The sequence below is a fragment of the Tiliqua scincoides genome, chromosome 1, assembly GCF_035046505.1.
Source record: "Tiliqua scincoides isolate rTilSci1 chromosome 1, rTilSci1.hap2, whole genome shotgun sequence".
NCBI classification, from domain to species: Eukaryota; Metazoa; Chordata; class Lepidosauria; order Squamata; family Scincidae; genus Tiliqua; species Tiliqua scincoides.
Window position 1 is genome coordinate 282,368,265 of NC_089821.1, and position 22,232 is coordinate 282,390,496.

At 52.7% G+C, this 22,232-nt stretch overlaps 3 protein-coding genes across 5 annotated transcripts in view; 2 read left to right on the top strand and 1 right to left on the bottom strand.

The window, feature by feature from the left end:
• Nucleotides 1-540: 540 nt before the first annotated feature.
• On the top strand, nucleotides 541-9,325 carry LOC136636772 (E3 ubiquitin-protein ligase RNF19B-like). 2 transcript variants are annotated; one of them, XM_066612031.1, is made up of 8 exons: nucleotides 541-1,097; nucleotides 2,573-2,781; nucleotides 2,963-3,113; nucleotides 4,251-4,413; nucleotides 4,584-4,698; nucleotides 4,830-4,967; nucleotides 7,657-7,849; nucleotides 8,181-9,325. In XM_066612031.1, the coding sequence occupies exons 1-8, from the start codon at nucleotides 634-636 to the stop codon at nucleotides 8,338-8,340; spliced, it is 1,593 nt and encodes a 530-aa protein (XP_066468128.1). In that variant the 5' UTR covers nucleotides 541-633; the 3' UTR covers nucleotides 8,341-9,325. The 2 variants fall into 2 exon arrangements, with proteins under 2 accessions (XP_066468128.1, XP_066468129.1); XM_066612032.1 differs by having other exon boundaries at nucleotides 2,966-3,113; nucleotides 8,181-9,324.
• A 1,156-nt stretch (nucleotides 9,326-10,481) lies between these two features.
• Nucleotides 10,482-17,808, bottom strand: PPM1G (protein phosphatase, Mg2+/Mn2+ dependent 1G). 2 transcript variants are annotated; one of them, XM_066626831.1, is made up of 10 exons: nucleotides 17,534-17,808; nucleotides 17,372-17,441; nucleotides 16,532-16,617; nucleotides 14,655-14,790; nucleotides 14,121-14,245; nucleotides 13,446-13,577; nucleotides 12,784-13,018; nucleotides 12,118-12,247; nucleotides 11,800-11,902; nucleotides 10,482-11,185 (listed from the first exon to the last, which is right to left on the bottom strand). In XM_066626831.1, exons 1-10 carry the CDS (start codon nucleotides 17,651-17,653, stop codon nucleotides 10,979-10,981), a joined length of 1,344 nt encoding a protein of 447 aa, XP_066482928.1. In that variant the 5' UTR covers nucleotides 17,654-17,808; the 3' UTR covers nucleotides 10,482-10,978. The 2 variants fall into 2 exon arrangements, with proteins under 2 accessions (XP_066482928.1, XP_066482920.1); XM_066626823.1 differs by having other exon boundaries at nucleotides 13,797-14,245.
• Nucleotides 17,809-20,067: 2,259 nt separating this feature from the next.
• Nucleotides 20,068-22,232, top strand: part of NRBP1 (nuclear receptor binding protein 1) — a 28,059-nt gene continuing 25,894 nt past the window's right edge. Inside the window, exon 1 of the mRNA XM_066626845.1 lies at nucleotides 20,068-20,494. Within this exon, the coding sequence (XP_066482942.1) occupies nucleotides 20,252-20,494 (243 nt within the window). The 5' untranslated portion in view covers nucleotides 20,068-20,251. The remainder of the gene's footprint in view (nucleotides 20,495-22,232) is intronic.

The following is a 22,232-nucleotide window of genomic DNA, read 5'->3' on the forward strand; positions in this document are numbered from 1 at the left end:
CTGGAGGTCTCCCTATACAGACACTCAATTGGAATATCTACTTCACCACTCAAACTGGGGGAGCAAAAACAATGCACCCCACAGGTAGGCAAGGGGGGCAATCCCAAAATGCAATGTATTGCTACTGCATCTCCCTCTCATTTCTCTTCCCCCCAACTCTTCAGGATTATTACTTGCGCCTTTACTATAAACTGTGTTGTCTAACCATCCCTTCCTTTTGCTAAGAGCAGAGAGTACCTCTCCTCTACTGCTTACCTGCGTGGGGTTCATTACCTGGTTCAACCTGTTGGTGGAGTGGAGGTTCCACTTGGGTGTCTGTATGTGAAATCTTCTTGGGGAAGAGTCCTTGCAATAAGAATTATTGCGCTTATTGCAATAAGGCACTTACACGCCTTGAGGAGGCTCCCTGCAAAACTTAGTGCTTTGCACCCGCTCTAGCTACGCCACCCCCTCTGCGTGAGCCAGGAGGAACGGGCAGCAGAGGCGGGGTGGGGGCGGGGGGCCGCGCTGCAATGGGGAGACGGAGCGGACTACGTTTCCCAGGCTTCCGTGTGGCTGCTGCGGTGCAGCGGGAGAGGGAGGAATGACGCCGCCGGAGCCCGGCCAAGCCGAGCCAGCCGGCGGGCGCCGTCCATGGGCAGGCGGGATGGGCAGTCCAGCCGGAGGGGACGGAGGCGGCGCTCCAACATGAAGCGGCCCAAGGTGGGGCCGCCCTGCTCTCCGGCGTGGGAGTCCCAGCCGGACGGCGCCCCCGTGGCGGTCCAGGAGGAGGCGGCGGCGGGGGCGGTCGAGGAGCCGGGCGCCGGCTGGCTGGAGTGCCCGCTCTGCCTGCTGGCCCAGCCCCCGGAGGCGCTGCCGCCGCTCTCCTGCTGCGCGCACCGCTCCTGCCTGGCCTGCCTGCAGCAGTACTGGTGCCTGGAGCTGCGCGAGAGCCGCGTGCCGCTGGCCTGCCCGCACTGCCCGGCCCCGCTGCCGCCCGCCGAGGTCCAGCGCCTGCTGCCCGACGCCGGCCTGCGCGACAAGTACGAGGAGTGCCTGCTGCGCCGCCTGCTGCTGGCCGACCCCGGCACGCGCTGGTGCCCCGCGCCCGACTGCAGGTGGGGAGCGCTGCGCGGGGGGCGGAGGAAGGAGACCCTTCCGCGGCCTTGCAAGAGCCCCTGCTGCTGCTGCCGCCGCCGCCGCCCTCAAAGGGGGAATGGCGTTGAGACCCTGAGCGGAGCTCAGCTGGCAGATCCAGCTGCTGATCCTGGATACCGAGAGCCCGATCCTGTGCATGTCTGCTCAGAAGGAAGGGCCGTTATAAATGGGGGCTCACTCCCTGGTCAGTGTGGATAGGATCGCAGTCCCAGTGGGCTCCCCCTGGCTTAGCAGAGCCCAGCTGCCTATCTTGCCGCAGCACAGCAGGCCTGGCTGAAGGGAGAGCAAGAGGGCCCTTTCTCCTTTGGGCTCTCCACTGCTTCCATTCCATTCAGCCGAGCCCTTCTCCCTCCAGTGAAATGGCCAGAGGCCTTCAACATTTTCTGTACCTGCATAAATAGGGAGCATGAGGCACTACCCTTAACCTGAGGTAGACACAAGAATTGAGAGACATTCCTGGCCAGGCTTGGTCTGTAGCCTTCCTGGAAGAGCAACTGCCCCATGCTAGATGCAGGCAGAAGCAGCTTTGCAAAGGTCAGGAATGGGGCAGTAATATTCTAGCAGGCAGACACATTCCCACCTCCGCTAAAGAGTCAAGTCTCTCTCTCCCTCTTGCGATGACCATAACCATCCCATTGCTGTTTCTTGACCAGAGGGCAGTCGTCTCTGACCTTTCTCATGTTTTCAACATAGCCTAATTCTGTATTCAAGTTAACTTAAGTATCCCCAAATCCAGTCTTAGGTTGCAGTCTTACTAGGATGTCAAAGACTTAAGACATCAAATGGTCAGGCTCTCTCAAGCACCAGCAGAAGTTCATACCTTGACCCTGAGTCTCACCTGTGAGGGTGGTTGCAGCAAGTTCAGAAGTGCACATGCAAAAGCTCTCCCTTGTTCCTCCCCATGGAGAGCAGACTCTGGCCAGTGCAAAACAGTCACTACATGCAGCGGGACCTTGCAGGACTCTGGCTTGGCTGTGCTGTGTCTAAACCTGTGGCTCCCAGCCAGAATGCCACCCCTTGGGGTTCTAGGTGCTGTGCAATTAAGGGCAGACCAGTGCAAATGGTGGGAAGGGATAAAGCAAAAACTTTGCTCAGAAGTCAAGGCACAGAGCCTGCAAGGGAACTCAGTGCTACATGGGGAGATGGCACCAACCTTGCCCCATGGCAGACACTGCTCCCTTGGTCTCTGAGAAGGCCAGGGAAAGACCCTCCTCTCTTGGAGACCCTGAAGAGCCACTATGGGGCTGGATCAATGGAAGGCAATTTGTAGGACCCTGAAAAGGTCCAAAACCTGATTCTCTCTCTTCCCCCCCCCCCATCCAACAAGGTGAGGATTCATCCCAGAGAAAATTGTGGAACTTGGAATGAGAGGGTTGTGGAGAGTAGAAGCTTGCTGGCCTGCTTCTGAGGTGATGTCCCTTTCTCTCCATTCCAGCTATGCAGTCATTGCATATGGCTGTGCTGAATGTCCCCGGCTGGTCTGTGGGCGCCAGGACTGCAGGACCGAGTTCTGCTACCACTGCCGGCAGCCTTGGCATCCCAACTCCTCTTGTGAGCAGGCCTGGCAGGAATGGAGCCGGCAGGCACCAGGGGCGGTGGGACTTTCCACACAGCTGATCCAGAAGGAAGAGGCAACCTCCCACAGTGAGTGAATGGGGGAGGGAACCAGGGAAGAGTACCCAACTGCCAGTGAGGTGATGGCTGTGGGGACACCTTGCTTCTCCTCTGCCATGAGGTCTCACACTCCTAGGATTGTGGGGCAGAGACTGTCAGGTAGGGCCCAGTGTTCTGCTCCACTTCCTGAGTCTGGCCCGTTTTCTCTCAGCAGACAATGATGTCATCAAGGTGTGTCCACGCTGTGGTGCCTTCATCATGAAGGTCAACGATGGGAGCTGCAATCGCATGAACTGCACTGTTTGTGGGTGCCTCTTCTGCTGGCTCTGCTTGCGTGAGATCACGGATGTGCACTTTCTCAGGTGGGGATGGGGGAGGAATCCTGTTTGTGAGGCAAGGGAATTGTGCCAATGGTTAGGACTTGCCATCTGGGTCCCTTTGGGAAACTTATTTGCAAGCCCAGTTGCTGGTAACTGGGAACATGCAAAAGCAGCAGTGTTCAAAAATAGTACAAACATCAAGTGGAGAGAGAGAAGAGCTTGTACCATAAACAATAGGGATAAAAATGAAGGAGCCATTAGGACAGCAAAGTCACAAACCATCAAGCCAGGCACAAGACATCTATCAAGAGTTTTTCCAAAATTATGGGTGGGGTAAAGGTAGGTTGGGGATGACTTCAGGTATGAGAGAGCACCAAACAGCATGGAAATAATTCGACTTCACCATCTCATTGGACTGTTATTATTGATGGGTCAGCTGCTCCAGTTGGACCATTTTTGGCACCCAAGTGGCTGGCTGTATAGAAAAGACAGTACCGGGCTGTGGATGGACCCGCTCTGTCCTGATCCAGCTGCCAAGCCCTTCTCATACTCAGTGCTCCACAGTTCTCATGAGGCTGCTGGAGGAAAGGTGGGGAAGAGGATAGAAAATAGCCAATTACTTTATTATTATTATTCTTAGCCATGGATGTAATTTAAATATAAAATATAAATGTGAAAGATATAATTTAAACATAAAATATAATTGTGAAACGTGTATGCCACTTTGATATGGTGGTTTGCTGCAAATAGAAAACAAATCAGACAGCAAAAAAAACATTCAGAAGTGAGTAACTATTGCACTAATATAAAATGCAAGGAGCTCATGAATCGCTCCTTCCAGTGGGAAAGGACGTGGGGTCTGCTATTTGTCTAGACATCGTTTGTGGTTGTGCAACCTTTTGGCTCTGGTGGCAAAATAAGTGGGACTGGATTCAGCCTAGTAGGAATTGGCCAGCAGCAGTACAGACCTTTCTGCTCTCAGATGTATGCAAAATTTGGAATTGCTTAAACCAGCTGAGTCCTTCAGATCTGAGTTTGTCAAGCAAAATCCTTTGGCCCTGATGGCCTCAAAGATCACTCACGAAATGTGTGGGCATTGTCAAGACTTTCCTCTTCTGTATGGTAGAGTATGCTCTACCATACTCCACCACCACCCCTGATCTCCTGTCTCTTCCTCAGCCCTTCTGGCTGCACATTCTGGGGGAAGAAGCCCTGGTCCCGCACTCGGAAAATCCTCTGGCAGCTGGGCATGGTGCTAGGAGCACCAATGGTGATCTCGCTTGTTGCTGGCGTTGCTGTGCCAGTCATTACTCTGGGCATACCCATCTATATGGGAAAGAAGGTAAGGAGATGACGGCTTTGGGGATGCACCCTTTTCATCCTGCAGGAGGCCCACAAGGTCCTCGCCTAAGTGGGAGAGGTCTGTGTACCAGGCCCAGTGCAGGGTTTTCCCCCTGACTGGCAGGACCATTTGCCATGCTCCGCTCTGCCTCAGTGCCACCCTCTCTCTAGGTTCTGAGCCACGGACGCAAGAGCAAACTGTCAGGCTGCCAGCAGTGCCTGTCTGTTGCCAGCAGTATCCTCCTCTCCCTCTTTGTGTCCCCTGTCATCACAGCTGTCACTGTTGGTAAGAGCTGAGGTGATGAGGGTAGCTTTTGTGTTGACACTGGGTAGCACAGGGCGCCTCCTGCTTCATAGGGTTGGCTCCCCAAAGCCCTTCAGCAGAGAAGGTTTTCATCACAAGCTCTCTGCCTACAGGGGTGGGGGTGCCTCTGATGCTCACCTACGTCTATGGGGTGGTGGTGCTTTCTCTGTGCCGGAATCGCTGGGGATGCAGAGGCACCCGAAGGAAAGCTGGGGATCACACCACAGTGGAACTGGAGAATCTCACCAAATGTACGTGAGTAATTGTGGGAAGCTACTGCTGAAGTGCTTTAAGCCATTTCTGCCCAATGTTGCATATGCAACAGGAATCAAATATGTACACTTGTGGGCTGGGCAGAAATGGGTTAAACAGGGGTTGGGTTGGGGAGAGTCTAGACATCTGGCAACTATAAGGGATCACATCACAAGTTCTAGCACCTGACTGAAATTCAGTTTAATTTACTGTTGTGATGGTTGTGTGTTATCCTTTCTCCAAGGAATTCAGGGCATCAGACAAGGTTTGCCTCCCCACACAGCAACCCTGTGAGGTTGGTTAGGCCAGAAAATGGCAACCAACCAAGCAGTTTCATGACTGAGCAAGGCCTTGTGCCTAGACTTTCCTGCTCCTAGCCCAACACTCGATCTGCTGGCCCACACCGCCTCTTGGATTTGGGAGAGAAGCAAAAGTAGCTGCTTCTGGCTTTAGGAGCTGTTGCCTTCACTGGGCAAGGGGGTCACAATATGTGAATGAAAAAGGAAGCTACCTCAACAAGTAACTCTCAGACCTACATCCCTGTTGCTTCAATTTATCAACGCAGATGCTCTGTCTACTAGCCCTCACTTCAGTATCAATTAGCATAAACGTGGAATCCTTATCAACCCTGCTGAGGACCTCAGAATGGAGGAAAGGCATTTTCCTTTGGACTGGAAAGTATCAGCCTGTTGAAATAACTTTGTTGTCTAAGATGAGCCTTGATGCTTCCTACCTGGATTGCAGCAGGTCTGAACCTGCAAAAGATAAGCTAGCAGTGCAAGAAGGGACAGCCTTGTCTCAGTGCCACACCTGTGTTTGTACATCCTGATTCAGGCTTTTGGGTCGCTCCTCAGCTTTGTAGCAGGTACAGATTTGATAAGCATTCCCTCTACCTCCCTTATCAAGGTCATTTATAAAATGCTGAGTATCACAGGGCCCAAGACAGAGTCCTGTGGCACTCCACTCAATACTTCTCTCCAAATTGACATGGAGCCAAGTAAAAACACTTGTTGGGAACAGTGGTTCAACCAGCTTGGAATCCACCTAACAGTAATGCCTACCCCACTGTTAACCATTTTATGCACAAGGGGATCATAGAATTTATGAAATACTTTGCTAAAATCTAGGTTGGCTATGTGTCCACAGTATTTCCATGATCACCAGACCAGTCACTCTAAATAAGGAGTCATGTCTTGACCCACCTCTGCTGGCTCCTAGAAATGGCATTATTTTCAAAGTGCTCACAGACATTTTGCTTAATCTGTTCCAGGATTATTGAGGGAGTAGATTTCAGGCTGGCTGATCTGTACTTTCCCAGATTTCACCTTTTTAAAGGTGAGGAGGATATTTTTACATCTCCAGTCAGTCCAGGAATTATCAAAAGATCACTGACACCAGCTCTGAAATCATATTTGCCAGCTCCTTTAGTACCCCTGGTGTGGTCCTGGGGACTTACATTTATTTAAAGGAACAAGGTGTTTCTGCTTTACCTGTACTGAGTTGTGATCCCACCCACCGTTTTTCATTAGTGCAACAGTTGTAGGGTTGGATCACCTTCCTCTTGTGGGAGAAGACAGATGCAAAATAAGAGTTGAGCAACCCTGCCTTCTCTACTTTGTCACCACCCCATCATCTTCCTTAAGTCATATTTCATTTTCTTTGAGTTGCCTCTTATCAGAATTCCCTTTGTTAATTAATAAGAAACTTCTTTCACCCACTGAATAGGTACAGCTTCAGTAGTTGCGTTAATTAAATTGTAGTTAATCAGCTAGTGACTATTCCTGGCTGATAACACACCAGTTCATCCAAGGGAAACAATCAGATACAAAATGATCAATAGAAGATTCTTTTGCCTTCATTTCTGGGCCAGACAAATGTTTCCTTCCCTCTGAATTTCATATTTCTAGGACATGCAGGTGAATCCATTCACAATGCTCTTTGTTGTCAGAAATATAGATAGCATTCAATTGGCTATGGGGGGGGGGGGTAACTTCTGTTCCGTCCTTCTGCATGGGCACATCCCTTCTTGCTCCATTCCTCTTCACCCCCCCCCATGCCTCACCAAACAACTACATGTTTTTGGAAAATCTGAGACTTACCAGCCAACCTGTTCTGCTCAACTCAGACATGTACAAATTTAAGCTGCTTGGATCAGGGGCTTCTCACCCCCAGACTGTGGTTCCAATTTCTCACAGACACACAAGGCTAAGCACAGAGCTCTTTTGTCCAAGATCACCTGGATATTCCTCACCAGCTGAAAAGGTGGTGGGCAGTCTCTTTTTGTTCTGCATCACTTCAGGTAGCATGTGGGGGAGTGGGTTCAGGGGACTGGAAGTGCTCCCAGACAAAACCAGTCCCTGTGTCTTGGAAACTAGCATGGCAGTGCAGGAGGGCCTGCACTTGGATAAACCCTCACCTGCAGAGCAGGGGGCTGCCTATAGAGTCCTCAGAAGCTGATGTGAATGTTAGCTTTGGCAGTCACAGACCACCACAGCCTCTCACCTCTCAGGGAGAGCTGTCTAGTCTGTGACAGCAGCAGGTGCATGTCTGCATCCCTTTGAGATTTTGAGTGCTGACTGCCAGCAGGGTTGCTCACTCGGAAGCACTTGCAGAGGTGGCCCAGATGCATGCAACTGCCTCCCTGGGCCAGGACCAAGACTGCTTTCATCCTCTTTCTCCCTTTTCCAGTGACTGAGCTGCTAGCTGTTCTGCCTACCCCTACAGTGGCTGAGGGAGGAGGCTCTGCTGCTGCAGCTGCCTCCTCTCTGCCAAGCAGCAGCCACAGCCAACAGGAGGAGCCACCACCAAAGGGGAGTCAGTCAGCCAGCACCATGACCCTAGCAGGCACCCTGCTGCGTGAAGCCCAGGAAGCATCCTTCAGGTCAGTAGGCAAGGCTATGGGGGAGGGGGGGAGGAAAACTGCCCACTCAACCATGGATGCTATTGAGCAGGACCTGACTGTCTACCAGCCTGCATGCAGTAGGACCCATGTTCAGACTCCAGCCAAGGCTGGGAAAGACTCTTCTCTGCTGGCAAGGCTGGAGGGTTCCTGCCTGGCAATGCCTCCAGTACAGGACAGTGTAGTCCTCTGGTACAGTGCCTCTAGTACAGTGCTGTCCTCTCATCCAGGACAGCCGTCTAGTCTGAGTTGGGGCCCAGCAGCCTTGGATGCAGCCCAGGTCACTAGCAACTCTGTTCTCTGCCTTGCACAGGGATGTGCTGAACTTCGAGGTGGAGGTGGAAATTGAGGCAGAGCCACAGGCAGTCCATGGGCACAGCCTCTGCAGCGAAGCATCAGGCCACAGCTTCTCCACAGACTCACTTGCCTGCACCAGCGACAGCTGCAGTTTGGCAGGAGTGACAATCAACTAACAGCTTGACGCATCATCGTGAAGGGCACTGCGATGTGCAGCCAGGCCCAAGGCCAGCCTTGCCTCCAGCCCATGCCACACCCCTTCCTGTTCCTGCTGCCTGACCACCACCTTGCATCCTTTGGCTCCTGCCCAGGCTCAGAACTTTTGCTGCTTTTGAGGCAATAAATCTGCAGCTTGCAGAGGCACCCCACTGAGCCTTCCTCTCCAGTTCATGCAAGTCTCACCTGGTGGTTGACCTTTCTGCTCTGAGAAAGTATATATAGCCCCAAGAAGCTCTGATGGGTGACTACACCTCCTGTGTTATGTAAAAATGGTCAAGGCATAGGAAGCAGGAGAGATGTAGCTGACTTTTGAGCTGGAGGACAAGTGCCTCCCTCTCTTCCCTGGCTGGGTGGGTGTCTACACTTCTATAAGCATGAGCTATACTGGACCTCACACTGAGCCAAAGTTGAGAGATGCGGAGCAACATAGTACTTTCAGGGCCTGTCCAATTTCAGTAGTGCAATATTGCCCCAGAGTGTGGTCAAGAACACACCAGCTTGGGCACATGAGAACCCCCCAACCATTCCAGAAAGCAAAGTCAAAGCAGACTATGAGGAACGCCACAATGCCAACAGGATAGCAAATGCAGTCAAGAGATGTCCACTCAACAAACGGTACCAGCTTCCTGTCTCGTGCTGGCCCCACTCAGAACAAGATACATATATCTTCTGCTACCCCCTTGCATCTGGCATTCAGAGAGTTTACTTTTAATAGCTGGAATTTGCATACAATTGTTATCTTTTCCTCCATAGATTTGTCCAATCCCCTTTTAAAGCCATCTAGGCCAGATGTCATCACCATATCCTGTGGCAAGGAGTTGCACAAATTACACACTGGATAAAAAAAAATTCCATTTGTCTGTTCTATTAACATTAGTAGATGTTCGCTGGTTTTTGTGTTATGCAAGAGGGAAAGAACTTCCTTCTATCCACTCAATGTTCTTTCAGGCACCTTCTTCTTAAACTGCAAAGCACCACTCTGTAGCCTTTCCTTGTTAGGGGCCCACTCCACTAATCATTTTGGTCACTCTCGTCAGCAGTTTTTCCAGTTCCACTATATCCTGTTTTGAAGAGCTGGACACAATACTCCAGAAAGACACTGACAATAGAACTTATACAAATCCATGGTACAAGCTGTATTTGACATATGATTCTGGTTGCTTCCCTTTCAGATAGTGTGGAGCTGGCAAAAAATGCAGTTTAAGGGATTATGAAGGAGGAGCCCCCTTCCCGACAGACAATTGCGTGGTAGTGGTTTCTATAAGTTACTCCCAAACAGATAGTGATATCCTCCAGGAAGTGATTATACACATTGCATGATGTTGATTCTACATTGACTCTATAGACCAGGACACATGGATCCCAACATGTGGCTGAAAAGACAACATGCTCTTCAAGCACCAGCTAAGGACTGAAGATAGTGACTATATAGCCAGGAAAGCTACAAAAAGGGCCTCCATATTCTTAGACAACCACCTGCCTGACATCATAATCTGATCCTAGGAAGAGTTTTGTAGTCTTTGATCCCATTATCACTTGGGAGGCTCCCTGGTTGGGCACTTTGACCACTGCTGAAGGCAGAATACTGAGTTAGGGCGAAAGTACATGGTGAAGAATTTTCTAGTTTGTCCAGTTTTTTCTTTTCAAATGAGATGTAGAAGGGCATGCAAAACACCTCAGACTCACACCAAGAAGGCTTTAGCACCTAGCCTGTAGGAGACAAGAGTTCCATAAGTGTTTTGTTAAATAGAACATAATGGGGAGTATACAGTCACGACAGAAACCACAGCAGGATAAGTTCTTAAAAAAACCCTCTGGCCAGGATGGTTCCATGACACCTTGCATTATCCCCTTTTAAAAGGAAAAAAGGGGTTAAAGTAACATTCTTTGGTGCATGTTTGGCCCTTTGGTGGATTATTGCTTGGGGCCACCACAGCAGCCATGCATTGTAGGTGCTAGTGGAGAGCGAGGAGGCCTCAGAGGGAAGGAGTCTTCAGTCTAGGAGGATGTAGGTGCTGTAAGTGCCTGCTAAAAGAACAAGGTGCAGGGAAACGTTTCACAAAAGGCCCCCCCTTGAACAAAAGCACACAATCACTACTCCGGTTTGGGACTTTTAGTCTGAAAAAATCTCAGCTGAAAGTGAACAACACAGAGTGAGACTTGGTGGCCAACGTGGGGGGGGGGGGCACAGCCAGTCCCACAAATAAAAAACAGAAGGCCTTAAATAGGGGTGCAGATCAGAAACCTCCACAATGAAAGACTGCTTTCTGCCAACAGAAACATCACAGGCACAGAAATGGCAACAACCACATGAGACGCTGTGGGGGGGAGGGGACGGGATGAAAAGATGCGGGGTGGGTCAGCTTCTAGGCTGTTGCTGGGCCCTGCTTCTCCCCTCCCCACCACTCACTCTTTGGAATGGTTTAAAAAAAACAGTGTGACTGATTTGAACCCCCCCCCCTCCTCTCCCCTGCTCCCCCCATGACACAGGCCTCCCTAAGGCTAAAAAAGGCCTAAATCAGGCATCAAGAGTTCAGCATTGTTTAGAAAACAAGAGTCCATCAAGAGCTCGGGCCATTCCAGCCCAACTGGCTGCTAGTCCCGCCTGGCTTTCTTGCTGCGGCTCTCTTCCGTGGGGCCGGCTGTGGCTGCAACCACTGTCTTGTCCTCAAGTTTCCGCTTGCTGCCCTCAGCAGAGGGGACCTGGTTGGGACGTGGCTTGAATGAGATGATGATGCAAGTCATGTTGTCACAGCCTGTTCCATCGCCCGACGTGTCTGGAGCCAAGCAACGGTCCAGGAGCTGGCAGGGAGAAAGCAGAGCATGAGTCTCATGTTATCTTGATGCTGCAGGCTACCCTTGAGCAGGGCAAAAAGCCAGCAAGCATGGAGTCAACCTGGCAGCCCTGCCAGGTTATTTGCCTACACCAAACCCATGATGAATCCAGGCTTGAACCAAGGCCCTCCTGTGCTTCACCTGGCCAGCTGAAGCAGAAAGTAATAAGGAAGCACAGCATCCGCCTCTGCAGTTGGCAGCAGTGCTTTTCTGGATTGTCCAAAACTGGTATCAGGTATATGAGACGCAGACAGCTGCCCCTAGCTAGTTAGACCAGCTGCCCACAGATGGGCAGCCTCTGATGCCATCTGATGGACAGCAAATCCCATCTGTTTTGCTGCAGGTGCCTCTGATGAGTAGCAAAGACCTGCCCACAGCCTCAGAACTATCTGATTGCATAGCTCAAAGGCAGCTGTTTGAAATACAAACTTGTGGAAATGCAATGCCTGCATCTTGCACAACCACGAAAGCCAGAAAAGCCAACAGCATTCCTAACAGAGGGCATCACTGTGGATTCAGCTCAAAGAGGAGGCCAAGTGGAGCCAGCTAATGGTTTGTTCAACACTCTGTTCCCAACTCACTTCTTCTACTATGGATGAAAGGGACCGCAGTTCTCCACTCTCGCTCTTTTGAGTTATCTTGGACTGAACAAAGTCTACCACCTCCTGGCTGCTCATGACATTCCTAAACAAGACAGGAGAGAAAGTCACCCAAAGCAGAGTGTATGTGCACTTGACGTTTATGCACTGGATGGAGTCACCCCTGGCCTTTCCTTCAGCTCATGAATTCGCATATGTGCAGCCTTGTTTACGCTATGTCAGCAGCACTCTTGGTGCCAGGAGTGATGACCAGTGGTTGCTCAGGGTAGTCTTTCCCCATTCTGTCCAACCCTCACCTACCAGATGCCATCACAGGCAATGACCATGAAGTCATGGTCATCATTGATTGTCAGCACTTTGATGTCTGGCAATGCAGAGATCATCTGCTCTTCTGGGGGCAGGTTCTTGTTGCGTTTGTAGAAATGATCTCCTGAAAGGGAAGCATACAAAGATATGTGTGAGGTCCACTGCTCCAGAAAAATTACCACCACCACCAGGGAATGGGGAGATTTTGCACTACAAAAAGCTGAGGGTAGGCCCCCACAATTTGTGGGGAACATCAAAGGCACTGCCCTCAAAAGCAGAATCTGACTCAGCATTCCACTCTCCCTCCCAGTAGCCATAGGCCACCCTCTGCCCTCCAAACAGCCACAAAACACTCAGGCCAGCAGCTCGTTTGGTTTTTTAAAAACCTGTTCACAGCTCCAAGGAGAACCTATCTATTGCCAGCTGCAAAACATAACAGCTACATGGAATGTTCGTATTTGGAGACGCAAGGCTCTTGCGTCCTGAATCTTCAGAGGTGCTATGCCTATAGCTGCCAAACACACAATTGTGGCTACAACAGGCCCTTGGTCCAAGCAGCCAGTTGCCTCCACTGATCACGCACTGGTGCTCCCCCCACAAGAAACCCAAGCTACTACTAGAGGTGGGGAAGAAAGGCCACCAGCGGGTTCTAAGTCTCACCAATGGCTCTGGAAAGGTTGAGGCCCCCATTCACGCGGCCGTCCATGGTCACTTTCCCGCCAGCGTTCTTTATCCTGGCCAGCTCCACCTCATCTTCAGGCTTATGATCATAGGACATGTCCACAGCCTTGCCGCCCTCCGAAACCACACAGCGGGAGTCCCCTGCATTCGCCACAATGAGCTGCTTGCCCCGAATGAGCGCCACCACTGCCGTCGTGCCACTATCTGAGCCGGGCTGGAGACCAAGAGGGCTGTGAGATGTGCCCCATGCAGAACCCCAAGCGGGGCAGCTGAAGGCCTGTGTCCCAGCACCAGGGCAAGTAGTACTCCCCCTCCCTGCCCCCTGTACTTTGTGCTGTACACAAAGTCTGTTCTGGCAGGCTGAGACCTGTGCAACATGGACAATATCTGAGCTTTTGCATAGGGCCATGGCTCAGTGGTGAAGCCCCTTTTGTATTGCACGCAGAAGGGCCCATGTTCAAACCCTGGCAGCATCTCCAGGTAGAGAAGGGGAAGACTCCTCTTTCCCTAAAAACACTGCCAGACAGTATTGATAAATACTGAGTTGGATGGGTCCACTTAAGCCAGCTTCCTATATACCAACTTCAACCCTTCTCTTTCCTATGGTGCTTGCTGTCTTGCCTCCCACTTCAAGCACTGACCTTCTCCTTGCCCTCCATGCCCGGAAGCATCATGTCTTCATCCTCATCTTCCTCAGCTTCTTCTGTGTCATCTTCATCTTCCTCATTTTCTGCTTCCTCACTGCTGTAGCCATCCTCATCCTCACTACATTCCTGGAAGATACAGAGTGCCTCATCCCCCACCCCAGAAGAAAAGACTGAACCACATGACACCTACCAGCTATCATTTTGCCAGCAGAGGCCAATGGCCACAGCAAGCCTCAGCAAACTCCCTTGACAGGAAAGTGGCCTAAACTTGGCTCCTGCTCTGCTCATCCAGAAAGGGAAGATCTCCACCTCCACTCCCAGGTTGCCCAACTGCAGAAAATTTACCTCACTGTCATCTTCATCCTCCTCCTCCTCCTCCTCTTCTTCCTCCGACTCCTCCTCTTCTTCCTCACTGTCCTCAAAGAACTTGGACTTAGCAGCTCGCTGGGCCTTGTTAGCAGAGGAGCAGGATGGCTCAGCCTCGCCTGAAGCAGGGGCTGCTCCCTCAGCAGAAGCTGCATTTTTGGAGAGGGTACTGGAATCCCCACCAGCAGCTACATCTGGACCAGGGGAGGTGCTGGTAGACTCAGGACATAGCTTGCCATTCTCCTCCTCCTCTTTCTCCAGCAACTCAGCTTCTCCATTCAGGCTCAGCTCCTGGGAACCCACCTGGCCTGGCTCTTTGCTTGGAGGCCCCAGCTTGCCCTTGACACAGTTCTGACCATAGCGTGTTAGCAGCTCCTCGATGGTCATTGTGGCCTCCTCATGAAGCAAGGCAGCCTCCTCGTTGTCCACTGGAGGATAGAACACCACCACAACATCAAGCCCTCCTCCATGTTAGAAAGCAGATGGTGATACAGAAGCAAGTCTCTCAACTGGCAAAGGGGAACACTTTCCCACATTTGCCAGAAGCACGAAATGGAGGGTTCGCAGACCCTTGTTGCCAGCCCCCCCCCCCCCGATCAAGTGAGCTGAGACTGCAGCAGCACTGCCTATGCCAAGGCCCTGAAAAGTAGCCACTGCCACCACCTCTCCCAGGCACAATGGGCTGCTGGTTCAACCCTGCTTCCCTTGCTATGGCACAGCATGGTGCTTGCCTGTGCATGGCTGCGTAACGTTCTCTCTGCCAGCAAGGAGTAGCCCTCTGGGCTTGCCCCTCCCCATCCCGGCTTTGCTCTCAAGACAGCAAGCAGCTGTGCTCACCATCGTCTTCGTCGGCCACTTTCTCTTCTTTCTCATCGCCACCATCTCGGGGCCGCCCTGCCATTAGTGACAGTTCCTTGATCACCTCCTCTGTTGTCAGCTTGGCATCAATGGCTAGAAAGGCATCCTCAAGGGCCTACAGGCAGCACAAAGTGGCTGGAGTTCAGTATCAGAACCACCTCTGATTTGAATGCAAGATGCTCCAGATTCAAGTTCCAATGCATTGATGGTCTGGCCTGGCAGAAGGAACTATTTAGGCAAGATGCAGGCAGTGGCTCCTTTGGCATGTGCAGGGGACGAATAACATGTGCATACATGGCAAGAATTAGATGAGCCACATGCGTAACCAGGCTCCTATGCTGCTCTCTGGCCCTCAGCATCTTTGAGCTGTTCTATGCTATGCAAAACTCAGCTAAAAACTGCCTGCTTTTGCTTAGCCCGGAGAGCTGATTTTCACTCTTGAGCTTTCCAGAAACACAGGAATGGCTGTTACTGGCATAGAGTGCTCTGATGAGCAACTGGCACTCTGATCCAGCCAAAGCTTATCTTGGCTTTTGCTGGGATCTTTGCAGGTTTGGTCAATGATGGTGGTTCAACTGTCCCTCAAGGGGCTGGACTGAGTCAATTGGACAGTGCCAACTTTATCAGCAATTTGGAACAAATAGATGTGTCTAGGTGACAGAGACTAGGCCAAGAAGAGCCAAGATGTTAGAATGGTATCAACATGGCTCCAAATGTAAAGGCAAAGTATGGCTGGCTGAATAGAGCCAAGCGTCCCGAAATGCTTGTCTTCTCACCTACCCCCAACATTTTGGAGCTCAGGTGCTAAACCCTCTATGCCAGATTAGGATTGTCCCACTACATAGGAGCCCTGCTGCAACAGAACAAAAGCCCATCACATTAACATAAGTATAGAATATTTTAGGTAGCCCTTGATTTGTAAAACTACAAAATGTATTGGATAAAATGCAGTTAACTTGAATATAGTTATTTGCTAAAAGACTGAAATACACTAATAAACCATCTTTTCATGAGTTTATTTAATTCCCTTCTAAAGCAATCAAAATCAGGGAGGGGAACTATTCCACATGTCAACAATGTGCTGTGCGAAAAAGTCTTCTCTTGTGTTTGTAATGACTCTCTTACTCATCAGTTTCATTGATACACCCAGGTTCTCTCTCTCCCCCCCCCCCCCCGTTGCATTCTTCCTAAATGCTTTTACCTTCCTCCTAGGGAAGGTGCTTAACCTCCTGACAGCCTAAGTTGCTGTTTATTGCACCTTTTCTTCCTCTACCATATCCTTTCCAAAGTGACGCTCTTTTCCCTCTCACACAACACAAGAACCAGGGGAAATTCACTAAAATTGAGTGTTGGGAGAGTTACATCAGACAAAAGAAAATATTTCTTTGCCCAGTGTGTAATTAGTCTGTGGAACTCCTTGCCACAGAAAGTAGTGATGGCATCTGCCTTTAAGAGGGGATTGGACAAATTTCTGGAGGAAAAGTTCATCACTGGTTATAAGCCATGGTAGTTACATGCAAGCTCCTGGTTTTAGAAGTAGGCTGCCTCTGATTGCCAGATGCAGGGGAGGGCACCAGGATGCAGGTTGTGTCTGTTGTCTTGTGTGTTCCCTGAAGCATTTGGTGGGCCACTGTGAGATACAGGAAGCTGGACTAGATGGGCCTTTGGCCTGATCTAGCGGGGTTCTTCTTATGAGCCATCTAGATCTGCACAAGTGTGGCTTTGTCATAAATGTGAACAAGAGCACTAGTACAGTCATGGCACACAGTTGGAAGTGCTCACATGCGGTGACCTCTGAGAAATAAGAGGAACACGATCTAACTAGATGGGCTCTACTGGAAGCGGTTCTGTCTCACCTTTTGTAACTTGCCTTCCTTGTAGGCCTTCTGGTCCTTGATGATTTCTGGAAGATACTTGGCACAGTACAGAGCAACCTCCTCCCCTGGTGTATGGAAAAAATAGTGAAAGGTCTGCTCCCCCATACCCTGCCCCGTGTTAGCCTAGCCACGCACTCCAGAAAGAAAAAGTAACATTGGCCAGACCGGAGCATGGAAGACTGCAGGCACACAAATGATAAAAGCTAACTGGGTAAGTGAGGCACTTTTTCAAGCGGGTGCTCCTCTTTGATTTAGCAGGGGGAGAGTAACTGGCCCTCCAAACGCCAGCAGTGCCTTTTCTAGTGGCTGTCAGCTGGTACTCTTTTATTGTGAGCCCTTTTGGCACAGGGAGACATTAGTTATTTGACTTTCTCTGTCAGCTTTTCATTGAAAAGTGGTAAATAAATACTATGAACAATAATGATAATAAATCCTCTCTGGCATCACCCAGATGCGAGGGAGGGCACCAGGGTGCAGGTCTGTTGCTGTCTTGTGCGCTCCCTGGGGCATTTGGGGGGCCACTGGGCTGTTCTAGATGGGCCTGTGGCCTGATCCAGGGGGCTCTTCTTACGTTCTTCAAGTGAGAGCTGCCGAGCTGAACCCACTGCTGCCCAGCCCGCAGGTGTACACGTTTGATCCCTGTTGCTCACATGCAACGGTGGGCAGAGCTGGCTGAAAAGGGGGCAGCCTTTGGGCCACCGCAGGGGCTGCTCGCCCCAGCCTCCACTGCAAGGAGCCGTGTGCTCCTGGGCACGTGCTCTTCGCGCCCGCCGCCGCAGCACCCGAGGACGCAGGCAAGCCAGGCTCCTGGCGCCTCACCTCCGTGCCCGTCGTAGACGGAGAACATGGCCGTCTCGCCGTCCAGGTCGGGGATGCAGTTGTGCGCGTCCTGCAAGGGAAGGCGGCAGGCGGGGCGTCAGCGCGAGGCGGCAGCGGCTCCTGCCCGTCCCCTGCTGCCCCGGCCCCGAGGCGGCCCCTCACCTCCATGGAGACGCGCCAGCCCTGCATGGCGCTGTAGCCGAAGTGCAGCGGGCGCGGCCCGACCCCGGCGCCGTCCCCGGAGCTCTTGGTCGTGCTCGGCTGCGACAGGTAGGCACCCATGGCCGGCCGCCGGCGGGCAGGCGAAGGGAGCGAGGCGAGGACGGCCCGAGCTGGGCAGGACGGGGCAGGACGCGAAGAAAGCGGCGGCAACGGAGGCAGACCGGGAGGCGGAACCGGAATCAGGCAGGCACCATAGAGTCCCGGCCTGCGGCACGAAGGGCGCTGAGGGAAAAGAAGGACGGGCCTCGGCCCCTGCATTGCGCCTGCGCGACTGCCTGCCGAAAGGGCTCACGGGAAAGAAACGGTCCCCGGAAAGATGCGTCGCCCGGCGGGACTCGATTGCCAGGCAACGGAGGCGGGGCCAGAAGCCGGCTGTTGCTAGGGGCTTGGCCTAAGAGTCGTTCTAAGAGTGGGCGAGGCCCGCGCCAGTCAGCCAACCTGCTGTGCTGGGGGGGGAAGCAGTCCATCGCTATCCCCCGGGAGGAGCACTGCCTTGGGTCTGCAACCACGCGCCCTAGCGCCTCCTCCGACTACGCCCTTCGTGGCTGCAGGGAACAGGCTGTGGTGGGCTCTGGGGGACCAGCCTGGGCTCTTAGAGATGAAGATGGTGCAGGCCCTGGCAACACAGAGACCCCTTCCTTCCCCTGCAGAGCCCACCTCAGGCAGCTGCTGTGAGGAACCACCCAGCTGACAAGATAGAGCCCCAGGGCCCAATCCTCTCCAACCTTCCAGCACCCTGAGGAGGCTCTGCGACTGCCTCCCCACCACGGGATGCAGTGCATGCCCCATTGACATTGGATAGGATTGGGCCCTGGGTCAGCACCCCACAAAAGAACTACTGGCATCACACTAATCACTGCTGCCAGGGATGCTGCAGGCTTCCCTTGTGGCCTGCATGACGGGCCGCATGGAAGGTGCTGTGTCCTCTTCCCGATTGGACAACTGCCTAAGGAGAGCAGAGAAACAGATTGCATAGCAAAACATAGCCACATCAGCCACACATGGAGCCCAATCCTATCCAACTTTCCAGTGCTGATTCAGCTGTGCCATTGGTGCTGGAAAGCCAGACAGCATTGGGCCCATGGTTGCTGGATCAGAATGCATGTTCTGATTGTGGAGCCAATCCTATCCAATTTTCCAGTGCCAGTGCAACCATGCCGATGGGGTGTGCATTGCATCCTGTGGTGGGAGGCAGTCACAGAGGCCTCCTCAAAGTTGGGGCTGCATTGCAGCTGCACCAGTGCTGGAAATTTGGTTAGGACTGGGTCCTGTGTGGGAGTGCATATGCAGCAGTATCCTGCTGAGGGTGAGACCACAGTGGTTCAGGGCATTACATTTCCCTTTACTGTGGTGGGGAAGGAGGGCTGCAGTGGAATTTTCTGAGAAATGACTATTCTTCTGCCCCCTGTGGCAATATCGCAGTCCTAAAAACCTTAAGGTAGGGTTGTCAAACATAAGGTCTGGGGGCTGGATGCGGCCCATGGAAGCTTTTTATACAGCCCTCAGGCTCTCATCTGCTAAGCAGTGCTGAGGTGTTACTGCTAAAAGGGCAGCCCACATGAAAATTGGGCTCCCATATCTCTCCCATATCTTGAAATGTGATCAAGATTCATATATTTTCTCTTTTGTTATTTGCAGCTAATGAGTTCTTAAGTAAGAAAAAAGTGTTTCTTTTTAGTTATGGCTTGTTTAATGACATCACTTCTTGCCTAATGACATCACATCTGGCCCTCAGCAGGCATCATGAATGCTGTGTGGCCCTCCGTATGCAATGAGTTTGACACCCCTGTCTTCAGGGCTTCCGATGAATGCTTGACCAGCAGTGACAATGGTTGGAGTCCCTGCCGATCAGCAGAGTGACCAGATGCTGTTCTCAGGTGTTGCAAAGGGAGTGGATACAGTTCATGGCAGACATACTGGACATTGCTGGAAGGATATGGGAAGACAGCCAGTTCTTGTGCTTGGGTGTACAGCGCCTGGCAATGGAGTCCACTGTGTCTGTGAATGCACGCTTTCCTGGGAGTAGGCCCCATTGACTGTCATGAGAATTACTCCTGAGTAGACACGCCTAGGCTTGTGTTCTCAGGCTCCACTACAGCAGCAGCAGCGCCTGGAGACGGTCCTCAGCGCAAAAAGGCCCGCAGCGGCGCCAGACAGACCAGCACACGCCACGCTACGGCTGCAACGAAGGTGTGTGGACGGCGGGACTCAATGGCCAGAAGGCAGCTGCCGAACATCCCTGTCCAGGGACCAGGAGTTGCGTCACATCCGGACCCGCCCCGAAGGGCTCAAGTGCCACTGCGGTCCAACAGCGCAGGCGCGCCCCTCGCAGACCAGGCAGGCGGATAGGCCACGGGGGTGGGTGATGGGCGGGCTCTCCGGGGAACTCTACCCAATCGAAAGGCGCTCGGAAGCACAGCGAGGAGGCTCAGTGGCCCGTGCAGGACCCGCCCCCTCGCCGTCCGTCCGTCTGTCAGTCGGTCGGTGGGTGGCGGCGCTTGAGGCTGCGAGCTGGGCCGTCGCCACTTGTGCCGGCCTTTCGCCAGTGGAGACGGGCCTGTGCCCCCGCCCTTCGCAGAGGTGAGCCGGGGGTCCCCCCCCCGAGCCCAGCTGCTGTCTCAGACGCCTCTCTCGGCAGGGCCCGCCGCCCCTCCGGCGATGTCCGAAGGCGAAGCCAAGCAGGTCCCCGGCAGCGGCTCCGACCCCAGGCCCGAGGCGGTGGCGCCGTCGTCCTCCTGCGGGCCCGGCATGCCGTCGCTGTCGCCCCCGCTGGCCCCCGTGGCCCCGCAGCAGCAGCAGGAGGCGGAGGCAGAGGAGGAAGAGGAGGAGGAGGAGAGCGAGGACGAGTCCGAGATCCTGGAGGAGTCGCCCTGCGGCCGCTGGCAGAAGCGGCGCGAGGAGGTGCGTCTTGCGCGGCCTGCGGCTGCCGCGCTTGCCTGGCCGCCCGCTCTACGCCCCTTCGTGGAGGCGCGCCCTGGCCGCCGCCCTTCCTGCACTCCCGAAAGGTCCGCTGAGCGCGGAAGTCCTTGGGGGAGCGGGGGGCGAAGGGCCGAAGAGCCCTCCCTCAGCAGCCGCCTCACAAGGGACATCCTCTGAAATTGAGTGTTGGGAGAGTTAGGAGAGACTAAAGAAAATGCTTCTTCAGCCAGCGCGTGATTGGCCTGTGGAACTCCTTGCTGCAGGATGTGATGGCATCTGGCCTGGATGCCTTTAAGAGGGGATTGGACAGACCTCTGGAGGAAAAGTCCATCCCAGGTTACAAGTTGTGATGGGTATTTGCAGTCTTCTGGTTTTTGAAGCATCTGGCATTCAGGGACAGCCTGTGAGGGAGGGCACCAGGATGCAGGTCTGTCTTTGTCCCCTGTGCTCCCCGAGGCATCTGTTGGGCCACTGTAAGGTACAGGAGGCTGGACTAGATGGGTCTTTGGTCTGATCCACTGGGGCTCTTCTTATGTTCTTACTCCAGCCAGCCTGGAGAGTGGGAAGGCCTCTGCTTCCCCCTGCCACAGGCACGCCCCTGCTTCTGGTCTTTGGTGGCCTCCTGCCATGGTGTGCCTAGCAATGGATGGAGCTGTGCTCTTTGCCATCCTCATGGATAGCACCTTTGAAAGTGCAGGGCTTCTGAATACAGCTGCAGCAGAGATAACCTTTGCAAATCCCTGTAAAGCCTCTCCTGCTGACCTGGTTGGTTTTGGATGAGTCTGCACTGGACAGGGGAGCATTGGGGCAAGCAAGAGAGCCTCAGGCATTTCAAGATGAGCCTGGGCTTAGTTGCAGAGCCAGTTCTTGGCAGCAGCTCCAGGTAGGGCTAGAGAAGACTCTTCCTGCCTTGAGAGCTGCTTCCAGACAAGGGCAATGGTTCTGGCCTTGATGTACCAGTCACGTGAGCCAGTAAAGATTGCTTCTTGCCCTCGTCAGTGTTTGGCTGACCCCTTGACCATCATCAGAGTTTGGATTTGGTTTGCCTCTCTAGTTACCACCAGAGTACCATTTTTGCCTCCTGGAAGGATACCCAGAGTCCATTCAGTTCAGACATTGAAGGAAAGCATCAGGAAGGGCCTGTCATGTAGTGAGTTTTCTGGAGTAGTACTTGGCTCAACACATGAGTCCTGGGAACTAAAAGGAAGTGAAGGAGCTTGTTGGCTCACAATGGGGCTGGTTTTGTGACAATGGTGATAAAATGAATCTTTTGTTTTCTCTTTCCGGTTGGGCCTTCAAAACTTTTTCTAAGTATGCCCATCAGTTTACTTGTCGCTGGTCCCTAGCTGTTACAGTGCAGAACAGAAGGCTTCTTTCTATGTTATGTAGGGTCTGCTCTTTGACTTTCTCAATGGGACTTCTGTAACCTCTTCCAAGGGTTGCATATTTTGGTACCTGAGAAAGGCATTTCAGGTTATCTGATTCCCAGGAATGAGAAGTCTCAGCCAAATCTGCTGCATGCTTTAGTCCCGCTTTTGCACAGCCTATGGCTGTGTTCTTGACTTAAGAAAAGCCCCGCTGGATCAGGCCAAAGGACCATTAGTCCAGCTTCCTGTATCTCACAGTGGCCCACCAAATAATTCAGGGAGCACAAAAGACACAACCTGCACCCTGGTGCCCTCCCTCGCATCTGGCATTCTGAGGTAGCCTACTTCTAGAA